Genomic DNA, 27,928 nt, shown 5'->3' with positions numbered 1-27,928 from the left:
CGTATGCACACCCTATGCTTCGATAATGTTTAAGTGTGAGGGGCGTGCATCGATTCGAGTCTAATTAGTTTCCGAAAGAAGTTCGCCATCTATAGAAATTTTGCCTCTTGTAGTGCCCTTACGGGTTGTGCCTTCACAAATCACATTTAAGTGATTGTTACTTTTAATATATGTACATTATTTATCATAAGACTGTAGTTTTAACGACCGCACAAGCACACTGAATTGTAAAATATATAGAAACTTGGCGCAGTAATTTTTGATTTAGGCTGTGAATTGGCTCCCGGATATTGACGTCATAACATAGGGCATCGAATTTCAAAAGTCTGTTCGAAGCACGCCGAGGACATATTGAACAATGTGATTTTTTTTTATTTATGCCGCTTTATATCTACAATTGTAATAACAAATTATGAACCACTCTCAAAGCTCTATTTCGGACAGTGAAGTTTTCAATTGTACAAATATGATTACATTCATGCAGCATTTTTCACCTTTGTGTTAATATATTGTAAAGATGGAAGCTGTTCTCTTGTGTATCTTTAGTGAAGCTTTGCCGGATTAAATAATTCTGTTTGAAATCTACATTAATAGTAACTTTCATAACCACCCTTCTACATAATGGTCTACATCGTGGCTATAAAATGATCCATGCAAAATGATGTTACAAATAAAGAAAAGAATAATTAGAGTCATGTCCGTACCAGCGCTGGGACTATATAACAAGGTGGATGAAAAGTTTTATAACCCATCTCAGATTTAATCATTTATCATGCTGAATTACCATGTTGCGAAAATGTTTAAACTAGGCCTCACTGTGGTGCTGTTCAAATCACCTATATCCCGTCTGGATCATGCTTTATGGTGTATGGAGTCCGTACAGAAAGACTGATCAGAATGTTCAGAGAACACTGATAAAACTGGTTATTGGATTCAAAATCTCGATGTACATTCAACTTAATATTTGAAGTTTAGGTACAAATAAATCACCCAATCTAAAAACACCATAGGACTAGAAAGGACCTAACAAAATATCAAATCTGGTGATAGAAGTCACCTCGAACATCACCTGAGATTAATCAACAGCACATATATATATACAGAGACATATATAACACATGTGTTATATATGTCTCTGGATAATTTACCGCTGATATTACAATAATTTATTAACATATATCAGGGACGTCAAACTTACAATATAATGGTCGGCAGCAATCCCTCCATCCGTTTCACTTCACAAATTGCTTTAATGCTTTCGATGGTATACTACCTGTGACACTCTTGCATGAATTGTCAAACTCATACAGTTTTTATACAAATCGATATACGTAATACATACATTATCACTTGAAGAGTATTTCGGTAAAGTTGTTAAAGCTAGTCCAAAGAGTTCTGGTCCATGATTTTTTTCCAGGAACCAGATTGAGCCGCACTTTTGGGCAAATCAGGTATATTCTCGCGGCAAGGACATTGGAATATTACAGGGCGAATAGTACAAGATTTTGGATTTTCTTAAATGGAGTGTTAAAGAAATGTGGTGTGATGATCATTTAAGATACATATCCTTATCCTGTCTTCTGCTCCTATATTCTCTCTAAATCAAAACATCCGGTTTGTTTTCACGGACAATAGGATTAATCTACATCAATTTATAAAGATTTCCCGATCAATAGATATATACAAATATCCTTGCGACAGTCGCCTAAAATACAATCAGCCAAAAAATCAGTTTTAAAAGAACATTAAATAAATAGTTATTGACACGAGTAAAATGTGGTATGATTTTCTGTCATTCTGAAACACATCCTAGCGATTCTTCAAATAACATCCAATCAAAACCGTCGTTACAAAAGGAAATCGTTCGATGTAAATACAAATGGCCACCTAGGTAAAGCTGTGGAAAGAAACTGACGTTCAACCAGTACGGATTATTTATACAGTGGAGTGGCCAAAAGTGTTACTGGCCTAATGAACATCGCAGCTAAAACCGAGGACGAGCAATCAGAGCTGCTATTTGTTAACTTCAATCAAGATTGCACGTAAGAAATAGTTATACGCTCCTCCCATCTTTTGCCGTTGTGATTTTACGTGTTTGTTGTTGCATCAGTAGATTTTCCTAATACTAACTAAGTATTCTGTTCATTAAAGTCGAAATTTCTCCTTTTTTCCAGATCATTGGCTATTGGGACAAGGACCGGTTACAAGTTGTTTTCCCTTAGCTCGGTAGATAAATTGGAACAAATATATGAAAATGGTGAGGTCAAAGATATGGATGTTCTATTTTACTCCCTTTCTAAACTGTGTTTGAATGTTGGTAACAGTGCAACGTTTGTCTGTAATATATCGACTGGTAGCTTGTTCTGAAAGATACGATGATTTGATATGTAAGTTCTTATCATGTGATTACATTTAATGTCAGAATGACGCATTATGTCACTGTCGTCGACATCAGCTGACACACAGCTGGAATGTCGTAAACAAGCTGTGATAATTTCTATTTTTAGTAACATCGCAACGTGTGGTTGATATATCACAACAGGGAATTAGTTTATCACATCAACATCCATTTAGGTCACATGCATATCTCATGATTTTTTCTTGTCACACATAGTTGTACAACTTACACTCAATGTACAATTTTGAGCTAACTTTTCAAGTGGTGTGCAACCTGTTGAACTGATAAAGTATCTTTCATTTTTCATATTAGATCTTTGTAGTTTTCTCCCAAGCTCCATATTGTTCTGTTTTAATAGTAGACACTAAAGTGGCATTAAGTTCAGCCTTGAGGCTTTCTGGGTAATTCTGTTTTTAGGGTAACATACTTACTTGAAGTGGGACCACAGGATGAATTCTGGTTCAATATATGTACAGCAAATTCCTCATCAGTGCTCAGAAACTGTTTACTCTACTACCAGGCTTCATTACTCTTGAGTCCTCTGTCTGGTTTCTGTTGAACTCACTAGTAAATTTAACTAATGCTTCTTGTACTTTTGGTTATCCTTGTGAAACTTTTATACTAATTAAAGGAATTTTTTTTTCCTAAAATTTCACTACTCTTGATATCGTGTTTAATTTGGACACAATGTTCAGAAATCCCACCTTACTGCAAAATTTAATTCAAACATCTTCAGACATGTGCATTCATTCGCTATGTCTAGTAACAGATTTTGATTTGAATAATAATAATTATTATAGATATACAATTTATGCATATCTAATCCCTCAAAACTATAAAAACAAAACATTGATGTGTAACCTAATGTTGAATGGCATAGCTGTTCTCAGTCTCACCTATTCCCTACATGGCAATTGCTACCAGTTGTTGAACATGTAATATCACAGACAATAGAGTTCCGTTAAGCACAAGTCACCCTAAGGCTGATTTGCAGTTGAAGGACAGGTGAAAATCTCACACTTTACACATCAATGTCTTACTATTGGACTGGTCAATTTTGATGGATTTTTTTTAACCTTTTTGATTTTGAATCATAATTATAAGAAATAATACTATATTCATTTCTATTGTCACTCACGGAACACTTTAAAATACATAATTCTAACATTTACTGATATTTTGTCAAAGAAAACCTAGAAACTCTGAAAAGATTGTCATAAGGACCATATTTTTAACAGACTATATATTGCAGAGGCATTTTAAATGATTCGAAATTGAAGCCCAGTGTATGGTATGATGATGTTTAAAGTAGAGTCCTTCATTTACGTCATATCAATACTGCACAAGAGAGACTATAATTATTGATGTGTAATGATGAGAATTCCAAAGTTTATAGAGTCAATTAAAATGGTGAATGTAATTATTTTACTGAACAGAATATTTATTGCAATAGATCTTATTTGAATTTCAAGAAGTCTTTACTAAAAATCATATGCTCTTAGTCTGACAAGCAGGTATTGTCCTGTTCGAATTATGAGATAACAATATAATAATTAAGTTAAGTTAAGTTAAGTTAATTAGTTATTTTGTTGTCCTTTTTAAACTTGTATTGAACTAGCTATATGTTCTCCATAAAATAAAATGACAGAAAATAGAAATGCAATTTCAGATTGATTTTCTGCAATCAGCAAAATACTTTTACTCACAAATACTTTTAATTTATAAAATCAAAAAAGAACCTGAAATTGAAAAAAAACTTGACCATTTATAAATTTTCGGAGTTACATTGCTACTCATTTGATGATCATGAGGTCTGTAGCAATTTTTTAAGGAATGTGTAGTGAAAAAGAAAATTAAATTGAATAAGTTAAGTTAGAGGTTGGTATGGTGTTTGATTTCATCGAGGGTTCACAGTTGCTGCTAGTAGAAATCATCGGGTTTATACTATCAGTTCACCAAAGACTGCACCAGGAAATATCGAACATTTATTCATATGTGTTCATGAATATATTTAGAAAAAAGAAATGCTTGTAATGGATCTGAATGTATACTCACTTGGAAAGTGTTATTTTTTGTTCGAGATCTGAATGTATTCTCACTCAAGAAGTGTTCATTTTTGTTTCAGAAAATGAAGATATATGTATAGTAGAAAGACTTTTCTCTAGTAGCTTGGTAGCAATTGTAAGCTTGTCCTCTCCAAGGAAACTGAAAGTATGTCACTTCAAAAAAGGCACAGAAATATGCAATTACAGCTATTCCAATTCTATACTGGCTGTAAGACTAAATCGACAGGTGAGTAAACAAATGGCCTTGACTGAGACATACTGGTCATATGAATGTAAAGGGAATTTAGATCAATTGTAATAGATGATGTCGTGAAGTGAAGGCAGAAAATTTACAAACAATAGAGTTTATTCTTTAAAAAATATGAAGCTTATTACTGTGTCTGAAATAAGTAATAACTTTGATTTCTTTATTAATTAGGAATATTTTCACCAACAAGTACATATCCTGATATATAATGACTATGTATGTAGCAAATGATAGGTATGTATAATGTCCTATATTTCCTTTTATTCAGAGACTCATCGTTTGTTTGGAGGAGAGTTTGTACATTCACAATATTCGGGACATGAAAGTACTTCACACAATACGTGACACACCCCCAAATCGGAATGGACTTTGTGCATTATCTATAAACAATGACAATTGTTTCTTAGCTTACCCTGGTAGTAATCAAATTGGAGAAGTTCAAATATTTGATACAATGAATTTAGTAAGTATCATACATTTGTATGTGATAATAAGTAATATTTGTTTAGGTAAAAAGCTTTGTTATTATATATACTGGACAATTTTACAAAAACAAGGAATAAAATACTCCTGTACAGATATTTCAACATTGTGGAAATTATCAATAATTTGGGAAAGAAAAAAATCTTGATGGCTTTGACCATGGGATAACAAATCTAAACCTTGGAAGGTTTGTTTGTAATGGACGTAATCTAGAACTTAGCTGTGTTTCATGTTCTGTGCACAAGGAGATGTAGTGAAAAGCCTATTTATTGTATGTTACAGTTTTCGTAAATCCAGGTTTATTGAAATCAAGGATATTGTATACTTCAGTTTAACTTTGACCCATTCATTGATTTAATTGCTGACATTGGAAATGAGACTGAAGTCGGTAGCAATGCTTACTAGTTATCTGAGTAAAGAGGTTAGTAAGATTGTTAGATGTAGTAATTATACATGTTTTGATTACAGAGAGCAGTTATAATGATACCGGCACATGACAATCCATTAGCAGCACTGGCATTCAATAACCAAGGCACTAAAATAGCTACAGCTTCAAAAAAGGTTTTAATTTTCAGTTTTATGGGTTTCAGAGTTCTTAGTCATGCATGTGTCTAAATTGTGTAGAATAGCATTAGCTTTTACTTTGTTCAGTTATGGAACTGAGTACATTAGATGTGCATAAGAATGAAATTTTTAAGAGGAAAGATATCTGTTGAACTGATATACCATGTGCATGTTTATATATTACACATCCTAACTTGTAAATGTTATTGGACAAGCTTGAAGTTTTGATCATTTTATTATTATGTAATAGCACTGATAGTAAACTCTACATTTCCTTGTTTGAACAGGGTACTGTGATACGAGTGTTCTCTGTACCAGAGGGACAGAAGTTATTTGAATTTAGAAGAGGAGTGAAAAGGTTTTTGATTAAATATATGAATACATCTTTTGAAAAAAGTAAAACATGTATGCAAGTGAAGGCATGATTTCTTGCAAGTCAAATGAAACACCAAAATTCCAGTAATTGCAGTGTACAGCAATTTCAAGTATATGTGAATCAAAAACATACTTTTCCTGACTTTGAGATAAGTACAAGCAGAACTCTTCAGTAGTTGTAAGAGATGATCTAGATAGAAACTTCTAAGCTATAATTTTATTTTGGCTTTTATTATTTTAAAGTAATTGATAATTTTGCCCCATGTCATGTACTCAAAAAGTAAAAGTTTTGGTTGTTCAGTTGGTAGCCAGTTTTCTAGAAATGATTTTTGATGTTGATATTCCTCATAAGATTCCTCATTCTTAAAATATGAATTCATATGCTTACAGCTAATTATAGACAGGTTAACATGCAAAATTTTATTTTTCAATCTGTCGTTAATCTTGTTTAACATTCTGCATTCAAGGTAACTGCTATCAAATTTTTAATACCATTTGTTAACTTAATTCTTACAAATGACAAAAACCTGGTACAGTGCTGTTCTGTACAGTGGACATTATACAGTGGAATGTGAAAGGGACATAATTCAGAATATAATTGGTCGAGTTCAAACTCTCCAGCAAATAAGGAAAATCTGTTTAGAGTTGAATAAAAATGGAAGATGGAGAATGTTTACAACAGTACCTATGGCAACAAGTGAGAGCATATGGACAGATCAATAACTCTAACTAATAATCACAAAGTAGAATTCATGTATGAAACTATAAATTAAGTTCATATTTCTATAGTGAAAGTAACATACTGTATTTTTCTTTTATATTTTACAGATGTGCAAGCATCCATTCATTAGCCTTCAGTGTAGACTCCATGTTCTTGTCAGCATCTAGCGACACTGAAACTGTTCATGTCTTCAAACTTGAGATTCCAAAGGACAGGTTAGTAATTTCTTTTATTTAAAAATCTTACGCATGCAGACTAAACAAATGTGTTTTGATTAGGGAGAACTTCTGTACAGAAATGAGTAATTAAATGAGTTAAGAACTTCAAACAACTTCATAACCACAGTCCCTGGTAAGAGGAGCTACCCAATCTGTTAACATTTCAAATATAATATTAGTAAAAAGTAGGAAAGTCAATATTCATATCATTGTAATGTTGCTCAGACTAGATAATCTCTCATTACTTATTGTTTATTATTTGTCTTTAAAAAGTCTCTGGAAATGATGATAATGGGTAAAGTATAACATAATACATTTATGTTCACATCAAAGATATCAAGGTCATGTTAAATTTATCATTAGAATGTCCAAACTTAAACCATTAACTTCAGAATTTTGATATGGATTATCACAAATGTGTGTTTCATTTTTGAACACTGGCAATAATTTGTTGCCCTCAACTCTTTATAACCCTGTATAGTTGATCAAAGTTGTGATGAGGGGTAAAATTGGGCCATGCTTTAGTCATTTAGTATTTAATAGATACAGCTGTTAACTTGACTGAATAGGTATTCATAGTTAATGATTTCCAGACTACCTGATATTTTTACACCATGACCATGGGCTTTTTCAAGTTCAATGCAATATTGTTAGGTGCAATTTTGCTAGATTCTGAGTTAAATGATTGAGATCTGAGTTGGGTTTTTTGAGCATGCGTTGTGGAGTGTACAGAGTGACATGGAGTTGCTACATAGATTCAAACTTACTTGCCATGTTAAGAAAGTCACACCTCTTAAAAACTGGAAAATTTAAGAACTTTTTCTTGATACTCTCTGCTTCAGACCACAAGAAGAGCCACAGACATGGGTGGGTTATTTTGGACAGGCTCTGAAATCCTCTGCAACATACTTGCCATCACAGGTCACAGAGATGTTTAATCAGGGGAGAGCATTTGCTACATCTAGACTTCCTACATCAGGTCTGCGGAATGTGTGTGCACTCACTATGTAAGTAACTCGTAACTTAACATAGTTATAGCTGTGTGATACCAGTTGGTTTCAAGGTCTTGGAAATGTTACAATTTTTTCATAACAATGTATTTCATTAATTCAACCTTAGTTGCAATTAGGTATAGCAGTAGCCATATTCACAATGTTTTCTCTCTTCCATACCAATACAAAGTTTAAAAAATGAAAAAAATTCACTTCTGATGAAAATTATTGTGTACTATATTCAATTTCCTAGCTCACTAAATTCATATCTTTGGCTGTTGATAATTTCAATCAATGTATGGATGTTTATCTATGTTTCTTCGTCAAAGCAATTATTAAAGCAAAATACTTGATTTTTAGTATTCAGAAAGTGCCCCGTTTGTTGGTTGCTTCTCAAGATGGATATCTTCACATCTACAACTTGGACCCGAATGAAGGAGGGGAGTGTATGTTGCTGCGACAACACAGGTATATATGAGGTTTGGTTCTATTTGAGCAATGACTAATATGTGAATGTTTTCAGCAGTGGTCTGTAATATCAATTTTTTAAACTTATATTCCAATATAATAACTATCAGTATGCAACTTTAAATTTACAGACAGAAAATAGATAAAGCACCTCATATGTATGTTGATTAAAACCTACAGTAAGTCACCAGTTTATACACCATTTTGTAATAATGGTGAGTAACTAAATCGGTATAGTGATACTCTAAATCCATTACAGCTTGATAAGTACAAGTTTGTATCAGTTTGCACAAATATTTTTTATTTTTTAAGTCAATTTATTGCCAATCTCTCAAAAGAAGGTATTGATAACATTTAGGCAGTGGGCATGTCATAATGATCCTAGCTACTGCCTAAGAGGAAACTTTTTTCATTATACACAAGGTTATCCACATGCTAAACATTTCATTTCCACTACTCAGAACTGAAGGAACATTGTTGATTTAAAATGTAACGACCTACTTGTGACTACTAAACTGATTCAGGTATAACATGAGAACAGTTTTGAACACCTGTCATTACATAAGAAGTATTATCTATTTGTTAGGTTGGATGGAAAGCTTGGGGAAGTTCCAGGTGAGACAACTTCCCAGGACAAACCTCTTACCGCTGCCGGGACAAGCTACGCATCTACTGTTCGACGACCAGACCCCAGTCCCCCGGGAACGGCTACACCCGTACCACCAGGTAAGCCCTCGGGGACCGGCGCCCACTTCCCACAACCACCCACCACATACTCACCTGTGGCCCCCAGCCCCAGGAACAGCTATGCCAACATGGTGAAGAAGATGGGAGGGCCACAGGAAGTAGCGGTGGGGTTGGACGATGAGCAGGATCCCATGGATATTATTGATGAAATTCTCAGTGGTGCAGGTAACGTATGATTGTCAGGCACACTTGTATGGCTGGCTGCATCCCCAACATTAGCACAGTCATCTTGGTCTAGGGTCATGACTAGTTTGCCTTCTCATTACACCTTCGTAAACTCCTTACACCTCAGCTATGTTAAGTTTTAGTTTGTTTAGTTTGTATTTTACTAGATGACTGTTAACACTGGAAATCTTTACAGTTAATTGTATTACCTAGATCATTCATATGACCTGCTTTTGATATTTGATGTGATCTATGGCTTCATTATTGTTGGTTTAGCATGTTAGCTGTAGTTTTACTATCTTGATCAGTGTCTATAGAGAAATTCACTCCTTTTGTTCCAGACATATTGTGATCAATATGATTCTTCTCACAATGAAATAAAAATGTTTTAATACAATTTTAAATAAAAGGAAATCTATGCATAGCTTAGGTTGAGGAACATTTTACAGATAACACAAGTAGTTATTTAAACTTGAATATATATATATGATATTCAACTTAAGTCCAGGATACTGTCTAACCCCTGAACAGTAGGATAACACACCACTAACTTTTAAAGCTAACTTAACTTTATCAAAAGGTACTTTTTTGCAAGTTCAATATATTGGAGGACAAAATTTTAACAGTTTTTACATTGCTATTGGGAATATTTGGATTTTTTTCTTTTTAATGGGAAATAATTCAAACCAAGGATTTAAGCAATGCTTGAAGAGGTCAGATTGAGTAAAATTTCAACAACTTTTGATTTCATGAAAATAAACAATGGTACACAATACACCCAAAATATGATTTGCTCAGTTTCAACAGAAATATCTTAATTTTGACCCTGAGGCATTATGGTACTTACACAGAACAAGGTCTATATTGTACCCATTAATTACTTACTCAGAACTAGTTCTACTTTGGTCCCACTACTTATACAGAGCTAGTTCTACATTGTACCCATTACTTATACAGAACTAGTTCTACATTGTACCCATTACTTATACAGAACTAGTTCTACATTGTACCCATTACTTATACAGAACTAGTTCTACATTGTACCCATTACTTACATAGAACCAGTTCTACATTGTACCCATTACTTATACAGAGCTAGTTCTACATTGTACCCATTACTTATACAGAACTAGTTCTACATTGTACCCATTACTTATACAGGGCTAGTTCTACATTGTACCGTTCACTTATACAGAACTAGTTCTACATTGTACCCATTACTTATACAGAGCTAGTTCTACATTGTACCCATTACTTATACAGAACTAGTTCTACATTGTACCCATTACTTATACAGAGCTAGTTCTACATTGTACCCATTACTTATACAGAACTAGTTCTACATTGTACCCATTACTTATACAGAGCTAGTTCTACTTTGGTCCCACTACTTATACAGAAATAGTTCTATATTGTCCTCATTACTTACAAAAAACTAGTTCTGCAATGTACCTACTTGGTATCACTTTCTATATTTTAAACTATATTATTTATTCATTCACTCAATACATAGCACACATATATATACAATGATCAGTGATTGATGTCATTTAAAATCTCAACACTTTTAAGTTACAATTAGTTATCATTTTTGTACATGATTGACCATATACTTCAAAAAGGAGCTGATCATTTCGTTGGTTAAAGAATTACGTAGTGCTATTTTTAAAACAGAATTCATTTGCTCATTATTCAATAACATTTCATTGTCTTATGTTTCTTTAGGATTATTCCTTGTGCAAGTATGCCTGCCAGTCATATGACACCTATTGTTGTTAGAGGGGTGGAGCTGTTCATTCAATCATCAACATACTGAGAATGTAAAGGGAGGGGCTGTTCATACATACATTAACACACTTAGATTGTTACAGAAAGAGTGTTTTCATTCATGCATTAACTCACGAAGAATGTGAGAAGGGAGGGGGCTTTTCACACACACATTAACACGCTGAGAATGTTAGGGGAGGGGCTTTTCACACACACATTAACACACTGAGAATGTTAGGGGAGGGGCTGTTCACACACACATTAACACACTGAGAATGTTACATGAAGAACCTGTTCACACACACATTAACACACAGAGAATGTTACATGAAGAACCTGTTCACACACATTAACACACTGAGAATGTTAGGGGAGGGGCTGTTCACACACACATAAACACACTGAGAATGTTACATGAAGAACCTGTTCACACACACATTAACACACTGAGAATGTTAGGGGAGGGGCTGTTCACACACACATTAACACACTGAGAATGTTAGGAAGGGGCTGTTCACACACACATTAACACACTGAGAATGTTAGGGGAGGGGCTGTTCACACACACATTAACACACTGAGAATGTTAGGGGGGGCTGTTCACACACACATTAACACACTGAGAATGTTACATGAAGAACCTGTTCACACACACATTAACACACAGAGAATGTTACATGAAGAACCTGTTCACACACATTAACACACTGAGAATGTTAGGGGAGGGGCTGTTCACACACACATAAACACACTGAGAATGTTACATGAAGAACCTGTTCACACACACATTAACACACTGAGAATGTTAGGGGAGGGGCTGTTCACACACACATTAACACACTGAGAATGTTAGGAAGGGGCTGTTCACACACACATTAACACACTGAGAATGTTAGGGGAGGGGCTGTTCACACACACATTAACACACTGAGAATGTTAGGGGAGGGGCTGTTCACAAACACATTAACACACAGGGAATGTTAGGGGAGGGGCTGTTCACACACACATTAACACACTGAGAATGTAAGGGGAGGGGCTGTTCACACACACATTGACACACTGAGAATGTTACATGAAGAACCTGTTCACAATCACATTAACACACTGAGAATGTTAGGGGAGGGGCTGTTCACACACACATAAACACACTGAGAATGTTACATGAAGAACCTGTTCACACACACATTAACACACTGAGAATGTTAGGGGAGGGGCTGTTCACACACACATTAACACACTGAGAATGTTAGGGGAGGGGCTGTTCACACACACATTAACACACCGAGAATATTAGGAAGGGGCTGTTCACACACACATTAACACACTGAGAATGTTAGGGGAGGGGCTGTTCACACACACATTAACACACTGAGAATGTTAGGGGAGGGGCTGTTCACACACACATTAACACACTGAGAATGTTAGGGGAGGGGCTGTTCACACACACATTAACACACTGAGAATGTTACATGAAGAACCTGTTCACACACATTAACACACTGAGAATGTTAGGGGAGGGGCTGTTCACACACACATAAACACACTGAGAATGTTACATGAAGAACCTGTTCACACACATTAACACACTGAGAATGTTACATGAAGAATCTGTTCACACACATTAACACACTGAGAATGTTAGGGGAGGGGCTGTTCACACACACATTAACACACTGAGAATGTTAGGGGAGGGGCTGTTCACAAACACATTAACACACAGGGAATGTTAGGGGAGGGGCTGTTCACACACACATTAACACACTGAGAATGTAAGGGGAGGGGCTGTTCACACACACATTGACACACTGAGAATGTTACATGAAGAACCTGTTCACACACACATTAACACACTGAGAATGTTAGGGGAGGGGCTGTTCACACACACATTAGCACACCGAGAATATTAGGAAGGGGCTGTTCACACACACATTAACACACTGAGAATGTTAGGGGAGGGGCTGTTCACACACACATTAACACACTGAGAATGTTAGGGGAGGGGCTGTTCACACACACATTAACACACTGAGAATGTTAGGGGAGGGGCTGTTCACACACACATTAACACACTGAGAATGTTACATGAAGAACCTGTTCACACACATTAACACACTGAGAATGTTAGGGGAGGGGCTGTTCACACACACATAAACACACTGAGAATGTTACATGAAGAACCTGTTCACACACATTAACACACTGAGAATGTTACATGAAGAATCTGTTCACACACATTAACACACTGAGAATGTTAGGAAGGGGCTGTTCACACACACATAAACACACTGAGAATGTTACATGAAGAACCTGTTCACACACATTAACACACTGAGAATGTTACATGAAGAACCTGTTCACACACATAAACACACTGAGAATGTTACATGAAGAACCTGTTCACACACACATTAACACACTGAGAATGTTACATGAAGAACCTGTTCACACACATTAACACACTGAGAATGTTACATGGAGAACCTGTTCACACACATTAATACACTGAGAATGTTACATGGAGAACCTGTTCACACACATTAACACACTGAGAATGTTACATGGAGAACCTGTTCACACACACATTAACACACTGAGAATGTTACATGGAGAACCTGTTCACACACACATTAACACACTGAGAATGTTACATGGAGAACCTGTTCACACACACATTAACACACTGAGAATGTTAGGGAGGGGCTGTTCACACACACATTAACACACTGAGAATGCTACATGAAGATCCTATTCACACACACATTAATATACTGAGAGTGTTACATGAAGAACCTGTTCACACACACATTAACACACTGAGAATGTTAGGAAGGGGCTGTTCACACACACATGAACACACTATTAATGTTACATGAAGAACCTGTTCACACACATTAACACACTGAGAATGTTACATGGAGAACGTGTTCACACACACATTAACACACTGAGAATGTTAGGAAGGGGCTGTTCACACACACATTAACACACTGAGAATGTTAGGGGAGGGGCTGTTCACACACACATTAACACACTGAGAATGTTACATGAAGAACCTGTTCACACACACATTAACACACTGAGAATGTTAGGGGAGGGGCTGTTCACACACACATTAACACACTGAGAATGTTACATGGAGAACGTGTTCACACACACATTAACACACTGAGAATGTTAGGAAGGGGCTGTTCACACACACATTGACACACTGAGAATGTTAGGGGAGGGGCTGTTCACACACACATTAACACACTGAGAATGTTAGGAAGGGGCTGTTCACACACACATTAACATACCGATACTTAGAATGTTTGGGGAGAGGCTGTTTGGTTAAGTGTTATTAACTGTCATTTTAGGTAGATAGGCAGTTAACTTGTTTTCTGTACAATATATTATGTGATGCATTTTAAGACAAAGTATCTGTGTTATTATTCTTGAAGCATGTAACAGTATGTCTGTATTGATCTATATGCTGTTCATGTACGACTTTAATCCTTATTGATATGCGCAGATTGCAATAAAGATATAGGAAGCGATGTACTGCTTTAAGATGCAGGACTATATTGGCAAATTTTATATATCTGTTTGGGCATATTTAACACCATTTGCTACTTTGCATAAATCGCTACTTTATATATATTCTGGCTGTTTCATACCGCAGTTCAATTATTGCTTTATCCAGACTTAGTGTATAGTAACACCTGAACACATCTATTTACAAGAAAAGAAGGAGTTTAGTGAACACCTGAACACATCCATTTACAAGAAAAGAAGGAGTTTAGTGAACACCTGAACACATCCATTTACAAGAAAAGAAGGAGTTTAGTGAACAGCTGAACACATCCATTTACAAGAAAAGAAGGAGTTTAGTGAACAGCTGAACACTTCCATTTACAAGAAAAGAAGGAACTTAAAATTTTGCTTTGGTTCAGTTTCTCATAAAGTTCAGGTGCTACCAGGTATTCAGAATGTAATCACGGTACCGAACAAAAAGTGTAATTTTTTATTTTAGTGAATTTTGAGAATTACAGGATTTCCATATCCTTATTTTGATGTTGCCTACATATCTAAGGTGATTACATGCTATTAATTGAAATCAATCTGAAATAACGATCTTAAGTGTGTTTTGTAGTTTTCTTACTTAGTAAAAAATTGAACGGAAGAGAGATCTGGTCACACATATTTTATTTAATACAATATATTGTGTATAAATCAAGCAGTGGTTTTTTCCCCTTTTTTTCTATCTTATTTCAGCATGTATATATTATGCATGAGAGATACACAGATACTTTTTACAATCTATTTCTGTTGCTATGGTTACAGCATTGTTTACAATATTGAAGTGATAGTACTTGCAGATTTGTTCACCAATTCTGATTCAAATACTTTACCTGATGTCAAGAGTGGTAAATAGAAGCTAATCTGGCCCCACTTGTATAAAACATCTCAACTTGAGATTTCCTCAAGTCGAGATTTTACTCAGCTAATACCTCCTTGAAAATATCTTGTATGAAAATTCCTCAAGGAATTTCAGGACATCCTAGCCGATGACTTCCTCCTGTTCCTTGAGAAAATTTTATACAAGCCGTTTTTGAGGAGATATCAGCTGAGGAAAATCTCAACTTGAGGAAATCTCAAGTTGAGATGTTTTATACAAGTGGGGCCTGGTATTGCAAATACAGTAGGTGCTTAGCATCTTGTTCAGCATCCTTGCTTCATCTTTATTGTAAAGGGCTGGATGGGTATTCTGTAACCTGGAAAGCTTCAGTCTTAATGCAGGCTAAATGGTGGTGAGAGAAAAGAACGATTTGGTTTCCTGTTTCAGCACTGTAAATTTAGGGATTTTTTCAATATTTTTCTGTTGATTTATCATATATGTACATTTAAAAATTTGGAATTGTGGACTCTTTCAACACTAATATAGGACAGTTCATCAGTGGAGAAAGATGCCAGATTTGAAAAAGTTCGAGTTAGGGAAGCCTTTCAGGATCAATGAAAATAAGGTTGTTATTGGTAACCAAACAGCAAAAACAACAGAAAAATAGGAGTAAATGTATTTTAAGGTCAGAGGAAAGAATGTTGGGATTGGAACAGGAAACACTGGCATTTTGGTTTGCCTTGTCTGGTGGTACCAGTATATCTTCGTATCTTTCTGGTAGGAAACATGTCTACAATGTGTATTCACAGGGTACAGGAGAACAGCTGACTGGGCTGACATACCAGCTTTTCTGCATGAATGTTTTTTTCTACTGACAATGTTGAGAACAATAATGTATTTGAAGATTGTTGTAATATCAAATCCTTTCAGATTTATAATTTTGTTGATATATTATTGTATAGCTGTTGTAGGCTTATTAGATGATGTCATATACATTTTTATCTTCAATACAACACATGTATATATTTCAAGAAAATTTGACCAAAATTATCTATGATTGGAAACCTGATCCTACACTAGCTATAAATTCAGATTATTGTTTTGGCTGATGTTGATTGATGTTCTCTGCCTTACAGAGTCCCAGCCTTACCAGGAGGTGGATCAAGGTGCTATGGGTGGTGATGGCAGTGGCTCTCCAGGCCTTGGTCAACTCCGACTGGATGATGATAATGAGTTTCCACCAATGACCCACAAGAATGACTGAAACCATGGCACCACCTGGTTACCAGAATTACCCAGAAGTCTAAGGAATTGGAGAATCAGTTGAACCCTCTGCAGAGCTCAGAAAACAGATCTAAATGATCTGTTGGAGTAATGTTACAGATGTATTAGCATGGTGGATACATAAAGCATTAGTAATGCACACTCCAACACCATAAAATGTCAATGATATCCAAGTAATATCATCCAAGACAAACAAATTTTCTGTAAAAAAAAAAATGAAGCTTTTCATGTAAATGGTATAAGTGAGATTTTATCACAAATGTAATTTCTTCATCAGAAAAATATAAAAAATCATGAGCACATTCACATCTTGACGGTGTCCATGTGAAAAAGGGTTTGATGGTTTTAATTAAAGGAAACCAGTTACAACATTCCAAACCTGGTCTGATAGGCGTTGGAAATCCATTACTACATCTGTTCATATTTACTTGCTCTGTATGCTTAAATTTACTTTTCAGCTGCCTATTTTGTCTTAGAAAACTCTTCCTGAAAGTAAATTAATAAAATTTATAATATTTTTGACTCCCTTAAATTGCAAGTAATTGTATTAAGATTAGAACAAGATTGCTATAGAGGTTTCATAATTTTTGTCATGAAACAAAAAGCTTTTAAAGAAAGAATATTTACATGTCAAATACCAAAACTGACTTGAGGTAATAATTTTTTTTCAGCTGGCTTGAAAGATTTGTAAAGTTGTGTACATTCATGTACCTGACTTTTCTGTGTCAGTTTTATAAACTAATCAAGGCAACTAGTTTTGTTGGTGTTTGATATGTATAAATTAATTTTTTCTTACTGAGTAATTAAAGACATGCTATGTGATTGTGATTTCCTTAAAATTGGTGAAATAATCTGACTGAATGCACCATACTGTATGTATGAAGAGTGATTGTGATTTGAACTTAAAGATTTAACTCTTTGTCTTCCTAACATTTTAGCTAAGAACTACTTGTATATGGCACCAACTCTTTCTGTCCTTGCAAATTTATGAGATTAAATTTTTCTTTGTCATTACCAGTCGATGAATTTATCTTGTACGCTGTTTAGAGCTTGCTGTACTTGTGATAAGTGTTTTGGCTGTGTACACCTGCTATGAGTGATATTTGTTTATCGTTTTCCTGAATGTTTAATGTTCGGCTGTACAGCACAACTGTTCTTGGTGTTATAGACAGTAAACGTTCAGTAGGAAAAACCTCCTTACTGGTACATTAATGTATCAAGTAAGGTAACACATCAGATATAGTAGTTCAATCACACATAATTTATATTTGTTATAAACATCGTCTCTCATACTGCTATCAGATTCAATCACACCTAACAGGATAGCATGGACATGTCACACTACATGGTAATATTAGTCGGCATCACTCTCAAACTTGTGCGGGCTGATTTAGACATTTATACATTCAGAGTTTTCTACTCAAGTACAATGCACTTGCTGAACCATTGATGACCATATATGGTAAGTATTGTTATTGGATACCAGTATATTTATAGAATGTGTTACAGACAACTTCATTTGTAACCTCACATATATCTGGAATCCAAGGAATTTCAGTGGTACATACAGAAGTAATCTTCAGTGTAATATAGACCAAAACCCTGTATACAGACAAGCTTTAAACAGTATGCATATCCATGGGTGGATGGTCAAACCTATTCCAGTACAATATACAGGTATCCTGTTGTAGAACAAGCTTTTTTACCCAGGATGAGAATAACTTGAGCATCAACTTCATCTGGGAAAGTTTGGTAAACATATGATTAACACTTTGTGCATATATGACTTGAGTTTGAAAGCCTGATGTACACATGCTGGAGGTCTACAGAACTATGCCGGTTATCATCATACCATCAAAATTAGAAATCATTTTTAACGTAGTATGTTTTAGTGGTACTTTTTTAAAAGGAATTTCATAAACATAGATCACGTCTTTATATTAAAGACTTAATATTGGAGCGTGGTTTTATTAAAATTACGGCCACAAAATGTTCACTATCTTGGCTATGTCAACGCTCTATTATAACATACAGTCTACACTACCATGCTGCAGATTATATTGTAGGTGTGAAGATAGTCTGCCAATACAAGAGAAGGGGTCATATGGATGTTACTGCAGTAACACAACGTAGAAAAATGGCACACTTGTGTTCTATTTATTTCTGGTGCAGTTGACTTGGAGGTTTTCTAGTCACTAAATGTTACAAATTAATAAAATCAACTGGACAGACGTCAGCTATCAGTTAATTAGTCCATTTAAACAAAATATGTTTACATGATATACTTTTGTATTTTTTCTAATTCTTCTGATTATCTATGTATTAAATATTATGTAAAAGTCAACTTGGTCCGTTTTGTGATAAACGTGAGGATTGGACAGAATGTATACTTTTTGTCCATGGATGCGGCACTCCTGAACTGCTTCCTGTGTACCAACAGGGACCTGTAACAATATGTCAGAAATGTTTTATGTATATTTAGTCTGTTTACGAGATGTCAGATTTAGCCGACACCTGTTATCTGTACAGGGTAATTGTACATCTTTTTGAGGAAGTAATATTTCGAAAGCTGTTAATAAATATGTCTTATGACGCCATAATTTTTTTTCTTGTTTTACTCTGCAATTTCCCTGCTTTCCTTCTATCGGACTCCTACACATTAACCGTTCATATCTACCTAGTATTATAAAACAGGACCTTCTCCACAACCCATTCTATTAGGCAAAAATCAACACTAACTTATTTTGTTGACTGAACAACGCGATGACGCTAATTCACCTTTGTTGTCTGTCTCCAATCTCCTGCATTCTAGTCTCCTATACACAAGGCATTTGATATCTAATGATTCGCCGTCTTCAAACATTTTGTTCAATAGATAAAATAACATACGTCTGGTTGATAAATTTCATATAACTTCTAATCTCCCCTGTAGGTACAAGGACGTTTTTCTTTTGTTCACGTAGACCAAAGAATTCTGTATTTAAGATGATAATTTAATGTCAATATTTACATTTATTATACTGTTATTGATACATTTCATTTTAGAATGAGCACAGCCAATAAAAATGTAAATATCAATAACAACAATGAATGGGAATATTGACATCAAATTATCATTTAAGAGACAGACATTTTCGGTCTATGGTACACAGAGTTCAATCAAATGTTCAGACGTGTTCAGCATGTCTTGCATCATCATGGCCTACTATAAATATAACATTTTGTCCAAGAATATAACTACACCATTGCAAAATGACGTGTCGTGAAATCATATATTTATTGGGAGGAAGGAACTCCTGTCGTGGCTAGCCGATCTCATTAGCACGACAATTAAAATGAGACGAGGAGACATGATGGGATATGGGACGTGGTCGGCCTGCTGATGGGAATCGAGAAAGTGGTTTATGGGTTAGTCTATCACGGAATGTAATCACATTCAGAACAAGATCAGGAAAGATGTTCAATATTGTTTGATTAGAATAAAGAAAGGTCATTTACTACCCACAAGCATATCTTATTTTCAAGGTTATTAACGACAGCAGAATAAACTTATTTTATTCCTATGAAGATGAAATGAAATAGCGTGAACATGTAATCCATATTAATGTATCCAATAAAACTAGGGCAAAGAATGAGCAAGAATACTCCAGCATAGATCTTGTGCTCAAGCAAACTTTTTTTGTAATTCTCCTAAACCATATAAATAATACAAATGTCAAATATAAACTTTGAATATAACTTTGACTTTAAGTCCTTTCATTTTTTTTTTAAATCTTTTGCAAAATCAACCTTATTTATTATTTTTTAAATTTAAATAAGACATAAGGCATGAGCACAAAATTCATGCTTGAGCATGAGAACGGTTTCATGAATACGGGCCCAGCTGCAGGGTGTTCCGTAAGTAAATTTTGCATTGTCAACATAACTATAACTGATAAACTCGGACTATGAACGAAAGAAATATACATACGATGGGCTTGTATCCAAATAACATTTAGTTCTATAAAATCAGGATCAGAAAGGGTGAAGACGGAACCATGAGACAGCAAACGCAAATATATGACTTCCCAATGGATTTTTTAAGACAATACATTCTTAAATTCTATTATCTTAACCAACATGCATCTCTTGAAATAAGTCAATATCTGTCATGGAAATCTTGTGACTGGGATTGAGAAATTGAAATTATGTTAATCGAAAATCTTCAGAGTAAGCTTTGTATAGACCTAATCTTTGCAAAGAAAACGAAACCATCATATTTACCTTTATAATTGCAAATGTTTTTGTAGGATTTGTTTTTGATTAGGTCTACGCGATGTTTAGGTCCTTGAATCAATTTTATCATTGTACAAAAGAAACTCAAGTAGAAGGCATATTTCAATACAAATTTAGAATTAGATACAATAGAGCCAAATAGTGAATTAAACACCACAAAAAATTCGCCAGTGATGCTCTGGGCCAAAATTTTGAAACTTTGGATACAAATGAGTTAAGTAAAAATCGAAGGAAAAAATGTCAAATCTAGCCTGGGAGATGCTCTAGACTTAAAATTCCAATATCTTTTGTAATTTGTTCGTAACTGACAATGCCAGAAGGTATGTATATTCTATATTCTGAACCTGTCTTTTACGTATTGACAGTGCGGTCTTTTCTATTAAGGGTACGTCACCTTACACTTGAACACCATTTAGTCATCGACTATCTCGTGAGCTCATTAGCGCGTCATATTGTAGGTAACCTATCAGGTAAGATACCATTAGTGTATATATAGTGAAGAGGTTTCCTGAGGTAGGTAGACCAGTCCCACAGAGCAAGGAGTATACCGCAACACACAGGTAGGCTCACTTCCGTGTCTTCTAATGTTTATCAGTGGAGGTTTTAGCAGCTTATTAAGTAATTTTTTTATTATTCTTAAAATAACTTTTTTTGAGCTGTAATTATAATATTCTTTCAAATTTACTAATGAACTGTGTCATGTTTTAGTAGTTGGAAAACAGTAAAACCCCGGATTTCATACGTAAAACATCGTCGTTAATGTCTCGTGTAAATTACTTAATTGTACCTGTTCAACGTATTTCTATAATCGTAGTTTATTACGAGACTGTCTGAATGCATGTTACTGATAGAAAAAAAAACTAGCAATGTCGATGTGTCATTCACTCCTGCGAACAATACAATTTGGATTTTTTTCAGCTCAGGAACATTCATTTTGTTTGGACATGTGCCATGGCTCGATAACTCGTACATATTACATCCGCGTGCATGTTTATAGTATAAGTTAAGGAAATACACGTTTTACAGATTTTAAAATGACATTGGTTGTTTATAAAGTCTGTATTATTTTATGTCTAACTTATGAAGTAACGTGTTTATTCCTTAATGACTCATGACCGACACAGAATTACATGTACGCTAAAATGGCTAAATGTTACATATTTGTACAAAAGTTGACATTGTGCATTACTAGACATGTATAGAGTAAAGTTATAACTTCTTATGACACAATATTGTTATTGGAATCACCAAGGCAGCAAAAGACCATGTATTCAAATTCGAAATGTAATTCTTTTATATTGTGATAAAATAAGCCGTAAAATTGCTTATTATTAATCTATCATAACAAATTTTTGCTGATTAACATTATCATTTAGATAAGACTTATCCTCCTACTCAGCTTTGTAAGATTAAGCACTTTTCAAACATCATGAAAGAAACTATTGAGTAACCTGTGCGCATATTTAGTTGTATATCAGTGTTAGCGGTTTTAAGTTGAAATGTATAAACAATATAATGTTTTTGTGACGAGAATCTATGAAACCTTGTTTCTGTAACGAGTAGAATCTATGAAATCTTGTTTCTGTAACAAGTAGAATTTATTAAATTTTGTTTCTGTAACGAGTAGAATCTATGAAATCTTGTTTCTGTAACGAGTAGAATCTATTAAATCTTGTTTCTGTAACGAGTAGAATCTATAAAACCGTGTTCCTGTAACGAGTAGAATTTATTAAATCTTGTTTCTGTAACGAGTAGAATCTATTAAATATTGTTTCTGGAACGAGTAGAATCTATTAAATATTGTTTCTTTAACGAGTAGAATCTATTAAATCTTGTTTCTGTAACGAGTAGAATCTATGAAACCGTGTTTCTGTAACGAGTAGAATCTATTAAATCTTGTTTCTGTAACGAGTAGAATCTATTAAATCTTGTTTCTGTAACGAGTAGAATCTATTAAATCTTGTTTCTGGAACGAGTAGAATCTATTAAATATTGTTTCTTTAACGAGTAGAATATATGAAACCTAGTAAGAAAAACAGAAATATGCATGCTTTTATTAAAAAGAGTAATTGCAGTTTCAGAATATTTAATTATGCATTTTCTTTCTGACTTGTTATATTCTTTAGAATCAATATGCTCTACATTTTCTTATACAACATAACTAATTGTATCAAATTACAATTCAACGCGTATACAACACCTGACACATCTTCACAACTCGTCGTACATATAAATGGATCCTTCAATCAATTACAAAAAAACCAATAAATCTCGACCATTCACATGTCACATTTTAGACAACACTGTAGGTTTGTATACATCTGACACACTCATTTGTATCACTTAAGAAACAATAAAATAATGATCTCCTTTGATGATCTCCATCAAACTGTTTTTACAGGAGAATGAGAACGCATTATTAATTGATATGATCTTGCGCGTCGCTATTCAATTGTGTTCATTACAGTGGTAATAGTGTTTATTACAGTGGTAAAATTGTTCATTACAGTGGTAATAGTGTTTATTACAGTGGTAATATTGTTTATTACAGTGGTAATAATGTTCATTACAGTGGTAATATTGTTTATTACAGTGGTAATAGTGTTCATTACAGTGGTAATAGTGTTTATTACAGTGGTAATAATGTTCATTACAGTGGTAATATTGTTCATTACAGTGGTAATAGTGTTTATTACAGTGGTAATATTGTTTATTACAGCGGTAATATTGTTTATTACAGTGGTAATAATGTTCATTACAGTGGTAATATTGTTCATTACAGTGGTAATATTGTTCATTACAGTGGTAATATTGTTTATTACAGTGGTAATAGTGTTCATTACAGTGGTAATAGTGTTTATTGCAGTGGTAATATTGTTCATTACAGTGGTAATATTGTTTATTGCAGTGGTAATATTGTTCATTACAGTGGTAATAGTGTTCATTACAGTGGTAATAGTGTTCATTACAGTGGTAATAGTGTTTATTGCAGTGGTAATATTGTTCATTACAGTGGTAATAGTGTTTATTACAGTGGTAATATTGTTCATTGCAGTGGTAATATTGTTCATTACAGTGGTAATAGTGTTCATTACAGTGGTAATATTGTTTATACAGTGGTAATATTGTTCATTACAGTGGTAATATTGTTTATTACAGTGGTAATATTGTTTATTACAGCGGTAATATTGTTTATTACAGTGGTAATAATGTTCATTACAGTGGTAATAGTGTTCATTACAGTGGTAATATTGTTTATACAGTGGTAATATTGTTTATTACAGTGGTAATATTGTTCATTACAGTGGTAATAGTGTTTATTGCAGTGGTAATATTGTTCATTACAGTGGTAATATTGTTCATTGCAGTGGTAATATTGTTCATTACATTGGTAATAGTGTTTATTACAGTGGTAATAGTGTTTATTGCAGTGGTAATATTGTTTATTACAGTGGTAATATTGTTCATTACAGTGGTAATATTGTTCATTACAGTGGTAATAGTGTTCATTGCAGTGGTAATATTGTTCATTAGAATGGTAATAGTGTTTATTACAGTGGTAATAGTGTTTATTGCAGTGGTAATAGTGTTTATTGCAGTGGTAATATTGTTTATTACAGTGGTAATAGTGTTCATTGCAGTGGTAATAGTGTTCATTGCAGTGGTAATATTGTTCATTACAGTGGTAATAGTGTTCATTACAGTGGTAATATTGTTTATTACAGTGGTAATAGTGTTTATTGCAGTGGTAATATTGTTTATTACAGTGGTAATAGTGTTCATTGCAGTGGTAATATTGTTCATTACAATGGTAATAGTGTTTATTGCAGTGGTAATATTGTTCATTACAGTGGTAATATTGTTTATTACAGTGGTAATATTGTTTATTACAGTGGTAATAGTGTTCATTACAGTGGTAATATTGTTTATTGCAGTGGTAATATTGTTTATTACAGTGGTAATATTGTTTATTACAGTGGTAATAGTGTTTATTGCAGTGGTAATATTGTTTATTACAGTGGTAATATTGTTCATTACAGTGGTAATAGTGTTCATTACAGTGGTAATAGTGTTCATTGCAGTGGTAATATTGTTCATTACAGTGGTAATAGTGTTCATTACAGTGGTAATAGTGTTCATTACAGTGGTAATAGTGTTCATTGCAGTGGTAATATTGTTCATTACAGTGGTAATATTGTTTATTACAGTGGTAATAGTGTTTATTACAGTGGTAATAGTGTTTATTGCAGTGGTAATATTGTTTATTACAGTGGTAATATTGTTCATTACAGTGGTAATAGTGTTCATTACAGTGGTAATAGTGTTCATTGTTCATTACAGTGGTAATATTGTTCATTACAGTGGTAATAGTGTTTATTACAGTGGTAATATTGTTAATTACAGTGGTAATATTGCAGTGGTAATAGTGTTTATAGTGTTTATTACAGTGGTAATATTGTTCATTACAGTGGTAATATTGTTTATTACAGTGGTAATATTGTTTATTACAGTGGTAATAGTGTTCATTGCAGTGGTAATAGTGTTCATTACAGTGGTAATATTGTTTATTACAGTGGTAATAGTGTTTATTGCAGTGGTAATATTGTTTATTACAGTGGTAATAGTGTTCATTGCAGTGGTAATAGTGTTCATTGCAGTGGTAATATTGTTCATTACAGTGGTAATAGTGTTCATTACAGTGGTAATATTGTTTATTACAGTGGTAATAGTGTTTATTGCAGTGGTAATATTGTTTATTACAGTGGTAATATTGTTTATTGCAGTGGTAATATTGTTCATTACAGTGATAATCGTGTTCATTGCAGTGGTAATATTGTTTATTACAGTGGTAATAGTGTTTATTACAGTGGTAATATTGTTTATTACAGTGGTAATAGTGTTTATTGCAGTGGTAATATTGTTTATTACAGTGGTAATATTGTTCATTACAGTGATAATCGTGTTCATTGCTGTGGTAATATTGTTTATTACAGTGGTAATATTGTTTATTGCAGTGGTAATATTGTTTATTACAGTGATAATAGTGTTTATTACAGTGGTAATATTGTTTATTACAGTGATAATAGTGTTTATTACAGTGGTAATAAATGTTTTTTCAATCTTGGTCCAGCTGATCCAGTTCGTTCCGTTTCAATTTTGTATCAAACTAGTCAATTCGGTATAGTTCAGCTCACTTCTATTCCACAAAATATCATAATTACAGTTATATACAATATAGTACCGAGTGATCATAGTAAGAAATTTAGAATATATACATACACCTTCGGAGATCAGTGACAAGGATGACAAATATTGTTATAAAGATATGTAACCTTTTAATGTTCTTAGTGAACAATAATTTCCTATCTTAACAAACAAAGTTTTGCTGTGTAAAACATTCAAGTTGGTCGTAGAATTCATCGCCAATGCGATGACTGTTAAAATGATGACAATTGTAATCAATATATTATTTACACATGCCATATAGATGTGTTCAATGTTCGTTATAGTTTATCTACCAGTTGTTATCAGCTTGTTTCTGATTTGAGAATATGACATTTCTTATTGTAAAGATAAAAAAGGCAGAAGACGATTACCCTTCCGGAACACCCTGTCTCATTATCCTTTTTACCTTACTCTAAATTTTGCACCCTTTTTTAATAGATTTAAAGAATTAAGACTCCGTTTACATGTAAGTTTTTTCCTAGTTGAACTGAAAGTAAGAGTCATTCGAAAAGGGTTTGACTATACCTTTTGTTAATGTCAAGTACAATAGGGTTTGCTATGATCAACAGAGCTTGAATATTTACACGTGTGTTCCGAAAGCATCACGTTGGTGTCAGTGTAATGTAACTATGCCTAATTCAAGGTTAAATACACTACAACTTAAATGGCGATAAAACTGGCGTCTCACAACCGAACATCGTGTCATGACGACCTTAAGTTTTCCGGAAGTGTATAATATATTACTGAACATTTTCATACAAATTCCTCGTTAAACAGTTAATTACTTAATTGTGTGCTAATTAGAAAATTTGACTTTTTAACCTGTCACCAGGACATGAACAACACCTGTGATTTATTATTAGATAAAGGTAGGTGTTAAATGTCAGAGGTAGATATAACTAAAGTCGTAATTTGCATTCACCTGTTTATTGTCAGGGGCATTTCGCTGACTAATATAAGATTGTGAGTGGTTACTATCACAATTTATCATTGACGTTAATCAATTGGTACTGCATTAATGCATTACACGTACACCCGTCAGAGGTGTGTCCATGGAAAAAATACCACCAGGAAGTATAAGATAGATTGCACTCTTTATTAAATTTTTTATCTATTCTCTGCAAGAATGATGAAAGAAAACGCGTCATAGAGTGCGATTTTGTTGATAAAAACTAGACTTAAAGTCAATTCAAGGGTGTTACCTGTGAACAGACAAAAACGGACAACGTCAGCCTGATTCAGTTACCTTACTTAGAACATGAATATGAGGTCATGACCCCTACCTGAGGTCAAGGTGTATACGAAATTTTGTTCCGATTTAATATATATAATTAATAACAGCAATCCATAACCGCTAATAACTAATAAAACTACTACGCTTGTTAATCCTTATGTTATATATGTGTAAATTTCGTGTGAAATAAAAACTGTTTTAATAGATAACTATGATTTCTAGTAATCAGAGCACCAAACGAACACACATATTATTTATCTATTTCACAGCATTGTGGTTGACAAGTAACGCGTATTTTATTTTGATTGCAGGTTTTCGTC

The 27,928-nt window shown here is 34.0% G+C and overlaps 2 protein-coding genes across 3 annotated transcripts; one reads left to right on the top strand and one right to left on the bottom strand.

The window, feature by feature from the left end:
- Positions 1–1,855: 1,855 nt before the first annotated feature.
- Positions 1,856–19,473, top strand: LOC132551332 (WD repeat domain phosphoinositide-interacting protein 2-like). Of its 2 annotated transcripts, none has more exons than XM_060215464.1 (11): positions 1,856–2,042; positions 2,175–2,257; positions 4,524–4,690; positions 4,980–5,174; positions 5,663–5,755; positions 6,046–6,116; positions 6,962–7,069; positions 7,915–8,079; positions 8,425–8,532; positions 9,119–9,444; positions 16,726–19,473. In XM_060215464.1, the coding sequence occupies exons 1-11, from the start codon at positions 1,972–1,974 to the stop codon at positions 16,851–16,853; spliced, it is 1,515 nt and encodes a 504-aa protein (XP_060071447.1). In that variant the 5' UTR covers positions 1,856–1,971; the 3' UTR covers positions 16,854–19,473. The 2 variants fall into 2 exon arrangements, with proteins under 2 accessions (XP_060071447.1, XP_060071449.1); XM_060215466.1 differs by having other exon boundaries at positions 1,858–2,042; positions 9,119–9,258.
- Positions 17,336–25,801, bottom strand: LOC132551394 (uncharacterized). The gene is made up of 4 exons (XM_060215535.1): positions 25,658–25,801; positions 25,208–25,267; positions 24,641–24,694; positions 17,336–17,359 (listed from the first exon to the last, which is right to left on the bottom strand). Exons 1-4 carry the CDS (start codon positions 25,799–25,801, stop codon positions 17,336–17,338), a joined length of 282 nt encoding a protein of 93 aa, XP_060071518.1.
- Positions 25,802–27,928: the final 2,127 nt, after the last annotated feature.

The sequence above is a fragment of the Ylistrum balloti genome, unplaced genomic scaffold, assembly GCF_031769215.1.
Source record: "Ylistrum balloti isolate Yb309-2 unplaced genomic scaffold, AGI_CSIRO_Ybal_v1 Utg370196, whole genome shotgun sequence".
NCBI lineage: Eukaryota > Metazoa > Mollusca > Bivalvia > Pectinida > Pectinidae > Ylistrum > Ylistrum balloti.
This window is presented reverse-complemented; position numbering and strand designations above follow the sequence as displayed.